Source organism: Coenobita brevimanus, chromosome 63 (genome assembly GCF_032717465.1).
Source record: "Coenobita brevimanus isolate Jiangsu-jjx chromosome 63, ASM3271746v2, whole genome shotgun sequence".
Taxonomy (NCBI): domain Eukaryota; kingdom Metazoa; phylum Arthropoda; class Malacostraca; order Decapoda; family Coenobitidae; genus Coenobita; species Coenobita brevimanus.
The window spans coordinates 2,901,930-2,908,195 of record NC_137016.1 but is presented as its reverse complement, the minus strand read 5'-3'; the positions used below and the strand labels follow the sequence as shown (position 1 = coordinate 2,908,195).

The window sequence follows — 6,266 nt, the reverse complement described above, 5'->3', positions numbered from 1 at the left end:
CAGGATTAATGAATGCTGTATCCACCTTCTAAAATTTCTCTCTTGAGCTGAAAGAAATTACCTGGTAGTGGCATGGGCTATAAAAGACGTCATCGTAGTGAAGAGCTTACACTATGGTTATTTAAAAAATATATATATATATGCTCTTGCCTTCCTCGTGCCAATTTTTCACACCAAGCCCATTTATTTTGTTGTCTAAGTGTTCACTACTTAAACATCACTTGACTGATTTGTATTGTTTCCAGTCTTACCTGTATGAAATTCATCATTCAGTTTCATATTCATCATTCAGCTCATTTAAATTCTTTCAAATCTCATTTGTTCAGTTTTCATTATTGTCTACCTATTAACGGTACTTATTTAACTCATTTACATTGTTCCAGGTCTTGGTACTTTGCATTCATCACTCGCTACCAACGTACTATGTAAAGTACACTTCTGCATCTATATTGTTCCCAGCCTTATCGATTAAGTAACCATCAAATTTTACCAATTTATATCGCTCCCAGGCAAAAAGTTATATTTTTTCACTTTTAGAATTATTTGTCGTATTGCCACTGAAATTACAATAATTAGGCGAAAACTCTTAACAGAAAGTCATTTATATCTATGAGTTGCACTGGTTCATAATAGTGAATTTTCTTTTTATTGACCCAAATACGACATACAAATTGTTGTGACAAGAATGATTTTAAATTATTCCATGTGGACTCATGCACTTCCCTGTTTGTATGATGTAAAGAGAAACAATGCATTTTTCCATTCACATGCATTATGAAGACCATTAACACATCTTGTAAGGCGATTTCTGCCAATGATATCCAAATATATAAATCTTCCAGAAACATTTTTTTTTTTGTACTTTTTCTCTCTGAACTCCCCTTTCCTCACAATCCCTCCCCCTCTTTCACTTAACGACACTAGACACCAAGCGACAGCGGGTTAAAGAAAAGCGACCTGCTGCAACTGAAATAAGCTTCGCCAGTTTGCAGTAAAATGAGAAGAAAAAAAATAAAAATGGCTGACCTACCTCTAAATTGTAATTTCCCTATTTTACTTTTGACTGCCCTTGTTAGGACCTTAAGATGGCCAGGGTAAATTCAAAGAAGGCACAAGTTAGAACCACAGATGTTCAGATTAGGACCACAGGAAGCCAGAGTAGGACTGCCTAGTTAGAACCATACAGTAGGATGCCCAGCTTAAATTCATAGGATGCCCGAGACAACCAGTGAATGTCTAAGTTTGAGTCATAGGATGCCTGGGTTAGGAGTGAAGGATGTTCCTTTCACAGTTACTGTAGTTTGAGTCCTATTAGTTTTGTGTTTGGTCAATGCCTCTGTCTCAGTTCCGTCTCTGTCTATATCAGTCCGTATTAAGTTCACTACAGGATTGGACTTCTCGGAGGGAAAATGATAGCCAGAATGAATTTTCCCCATACTGGTGACGTATTGATGAGGTTGGGGTATCTCTAGGAGGAATTATGCCTGTGAAAGTTGGTATCCTGTAGTGGATATGTCTGTGTGTGTGTTAGTCTGTTTTGTCATCGGTAAAACCGACAGGAAGCGAACACAAGCTGTCATATGAAATGACACACAACAAGTAGTACTAGCTACTTTATAATTATGTCCCCCATTTTGTGGGCTCGAGCCTTAGACTTGGAGCTCACGCATCACGAGATGAGTACTCTAACCACCGAGTCATTCCAGCACCCTATTTGAGTATATACTCTCCTGCTTATCTTTATGTTCATACTTGTTTTCTGTATTTAGTACCAGCATTCCCCCTTCACAGAAACTGGCCTGCATTTACCGAACAATTAGCATCATAGGAAGCCAGAAGAAAATATTATTACACATGGAAAAGAGAGAAATAAGGGTTCAGAAAACAACAGTTACTACCTACATTTTGTGAAGACAGCATACTTTATTTCACTAAATTCCATGATAAGGAAAATTTACAGTTTACGTGAATTTCACGAACAATCAGTAGTTTCCCTCAGGATGTAAACATCTCGACATAACATACCGAGATCATAAATATAACACACACACACACACACACACACACACACACACACACACACACACACACACACACACACACACACACACACACACACACACACGCACACACACACACACACGCACACACACACACACGCACACGCACACGCACACACACACACACACACACACACAGAGTCAACAATTAACGTTGCAAACACTCGTATTATGTTTGGCTGGTACTTCCAGTTCGTCAAAATAGTAAACCGAATCTATCTCAAGACTTGTTGCACGAAAGCACATAACATTAAGAATAGTGCGATCTTTCACTAATGTGACATGCAGTGGCAGTACACTGTGGGTGCGATTATAAAGCGTATGTACGTTATTGTCTAAACCATGGCCCCCAACCTTTTTCGTTCAGTGAATCCCCATGACAAGAAAAGATAACCTCCATGGCTCTCTTTTCTAAGTCTTTCTTTGTAGAAGCAAAAAAAAGACACACTGTCGCCTCGAATGAACATGCTAGGTGCGCGATTTCAACATTGTCAGGTAACCAAGGCAGAGGACGAAATGCACGCACGTAAAAGAACACTCAAGAAGTAAGACGAAAATCTCAGTGGGGAGGTTGAAATTGCGTTATTAATACTTAGTTGTTGACGCTGATACAGACGAGCTTTATATCCTCCTAGGCATACAGATGTTTCTCACATCTCTCCGTAACCTCCGAAAGAAGGATGTTGAGCTGAAGGAGAGGAGCAGATCCAGCCAGCAGTTCACAGAGTTCACATTCAGATGAACTTGGGACTAAAACAACAACTAATACTGCCATGTAGCTATCAGTGATTGAGTCACGGGAAATGTACAACAGAGATATTTTTTCGTATGTGAACATATTTGTCATGCCACGAACTTATGCTCATTATCTTAAAAACTCAGATTCGCAGTAACAGGTAGACAAGAATGGCAGGACCAACCGGACTCCCAAGTTGCTGATAACAGCGTGGAAAATTAATTAATTCGTATCCAAACGTCCATGCTCCTCTCTTCAACTATGTCTTTGTCAAACGAACTGTTTCAAAATTCCCTGAGCTCGTCTTGCACTGCTACCGGGAAAGCTATCCACGAGACGATTGTTCAGAAAAGGATACCTCATGGATTTTGCCTCAGGGAAATTGATATGAAGTTATCTCGCTAGTGACTCTAGATATACAGTAGATTACCCTACAGCTGCCTGAAAAATACATCATGGGCTTCGAAAAGTAAACCATGACTTTCTAGTTGTGAAGCACTGATTCAAACCAATCTTACTGTGACCTATCCAATGAAAGAAAAACACAGAAAAACTTTATATATATATATATATATATATATATATATATATAAATTTTTATTGTGTGTGTGTGTGTGTTTATAGTTCAGATATTGCCCTCATTAAATAGCAAGAATTTTTTTTTTAATGCAGTACACGACATCTATCGTCTTTAAATACCTTTCACTAAGATTACAACTATATATCGTAAACAGTGGATACTCTAAGTTTTGATTACAGACTGACACGCCGTGTGCTGCTAGATGAGCTGGGAGCAGAAGGGGAACGGGGTAGGGCAGGTGTAGGGGTGACCCAGTATTACGATTTGTGTTACGTGATCCATTAGTTGCCCTGCCCTCACAACTCCCATCAAGTTGCTCACCGACGCCCTGTGGAAACAGCAAAAAGAGGAATAACATATAAGATACTATAAAGTGTAATGTTTTTTTTTTTTTTTTTTCAGTTTTTGTGCATAAGGATGGTGAACACATTATAATTATAAAGACTAGAGGAGAAAATTACATGAGCAGAGGGAGACTGGAGTGCTTCCCGGTGAGGTGTTGTACTGTGGTGTTGGCCGTGACGTCACACAGGTGAGAATGGACGCAGGCGGTCTCGTTGGTGTCTCTGTAGAGACGCCATAGATGGTTGAGGTGGTGGGCGATGTCGTCTTCGTGCAGGTCGTCGTCCAACAAGTTGTCAGCTACCAGAGGATCAGAGGACCAGACGTCACCCCTGAGGGATGGTGGAAGGCTGAAGCCTTGAGTGTCGTGCACGTCACGCCTCGTGCGCTGGACGCTGGAGCCCCATGGCAGCACCTGGTCGGGCAGGTCTGAGTCCCACAGCGACAGCGAACCGTCCCCAATGTCTCGACGACCACTGCGGGTACCATTCAACAATCGGAAAAGCAGGAAGCCCAGCAGAGTGCCAAGTGCTAAAGCACCTAACGCAATGTATGGATCTAAAGTGCTCATGTAGCCATAACCATAACCCCCGCCATAGCCGCCCCCATAACCACTGCCACCATAGCCACCATCTCTGCCAGCAACCTCTCCTTTTCTATTCATGGTTTCAACTGACTCATCTTTCTTTGGGTCCTCCGACTGGAACTCCATTTGCTGATTCATCCTTGGTTGAATCAGGTATTGACTGAAGTCCTCGGCTTGTGAGTCTCCTAACCTGAAGGTGCTAGCGATGTGCTCCAGCACGTCTCTCCGGAAGCGTTGATTATTCTGTGTCTCTTGTGAGGTGGTCGAGTTGTCATTACGTGTCTTCATAATTGACTTATAAAACTTATGGAGTTCAGGATTGTCGAATGATATAAGTTCAATATATTGATTGACCAGATCACCTGATATTCTGTCCTCAAGGTATGCTGAGACGAGGCGAGTCAGTACATTTACACTGGAAGTAAATTTCTCTGACGTGAAGTAGTCCACAATGCCGTTTAAACCATAGTCCCTGGTGAAATTATAGAAGGTATCAAAGTTTTTAATTGGTCCGAGGTATGGATTGATATTGTCTACAAGAAACTTAGCAAAATCTGGATCGAGTTTCTTCGCCAAAAAGCTCATGAGGTTGATATCGTCACCCAGACTCATAATTCTGTCGACAATCTTGACAGGAATGTGCTGCATGAAGGTCTCGAGGGAGTTCTCTTCCTCAACGTAGGCCAGGAGGCGCTGCCATGTTGATTTAATCAGAACCCAAACGCTTGAAGCTGTACTGTTTAAGGTGGCTGGAAAACTATGATCGTTTTCTGTTGGAAGGTTCTCCAGACCTGCAAATTCTTTCTCGAAAATGTTCTTGACAAACAGTAGAAATTTGTCATTGATTGTGGGTTTATCTGAAAAGTGATATTGTTCATGGCGAATTCCATCAATCGAGTTGATGGTGGGATTATCTACATCCGAACTATTGTACTTTTGTACTGAGCCATATAACGAGCTTGTAGAGTTGGAAAATAGCTCAGAATGGAGGTGATCTATGTGGTCAAGGATCTGTATCAAAGGTTTAAAAAAATCATCATTCACACCCAGAGTGTTTATGGTGTTCTTGAGATCTAAGCTGATGTTAAAACTCTGTCGTAGTGTTGGCAATACCAGAGAGTAAACATCACTCAGATACCCGGGACTCTTTTGACTCTCTGCTACTTTGTCCCTAAAGGTCTGGAAGAGGCCTGTCAATAGATTCTCCAACTCGCTGCTGCCTAAGGTGTCTGGTGGTTGTGACTGTGTGCTGTGATTGATGATCGTTGGTGAGGTTACGGAGGCCATCAGGATGCTTATGAAGATCAGACACTTGGTGTGTTTCATCTTGATGCCGATGATTCTGACAGGATGAGGAAATATTGTAAAGATATATTAATGAAAATGTAAAACATTTGCATTTAACATGAATTATATTTTTAAAAAAATATTAAACAACAGTACTAAAAAATGAAAGCTTCCTGCTTAAGAATGCCTTGAAATTGCGTGTTCACTTATCTTTTCATAATTGGTACGATACGGTACACTTTTCGTATGCTATATGATGAATAAAATGTTAGTTTTCTGTTGTTGCAGTTAATCATTAATTTTTAAGACAGTACGAATCAGACATTGTTTACGACACCCGTATGCGTTACATATATAGAAACATCAAAAAGGATGCTTGATGATAATATTTCTTGCTTTGTGACTTTTATATCCCTGCTTGCTTGTCAAGAAACCACCTTCCCAGCTTTTAAGGATGACTGAAGAACAGAACGATCACTACATATCTTTTTCAGTCCTAAGCACGAAAGTGGTGTGCTTACTTATTAGTTTTAACTGAGTAATTTTTGCAGCAAGTATAGATTTTTTGTAACAGGAACTGCCTACCACTGACGATATCAGTTATTAACCAGCTGGTACTTAGAATGTCTGAACCCGGCTTATATGACTGAACCTGATGCTTTATTAAAAAAAAAA

The 6,266-nt window shown here is 40.4% G+C and overlaps 1 protein-coding gene across 1 annotated transcript; it reads right to left on the bottom strand.

Annotated features, from left to right (window-relative positions):
- Positions 1–3,574: 3,574 nt before the first annotated feature.
- LOC145404279 (uncharacterized) lies at positions 3,575–5,630 on the bottom strand. Its single transcript, XM_080275800.1, has 2 exons — positions 3,838–5,630; positions 3,575–3,704 (listed from the first exon to the last, which is right to left on the bottom strand). The coding sequence occupies exons 1-2, from the start codon at positions 5,628–5,630 to the stop codon at positions 3,575–3,577; spliced, it is 1,923 nt and encodes a 640-aa protein (XP_080131926.1).
- Between the last annotated feature and the right edge of the window lie 636 nt (positions 5,631–6,266).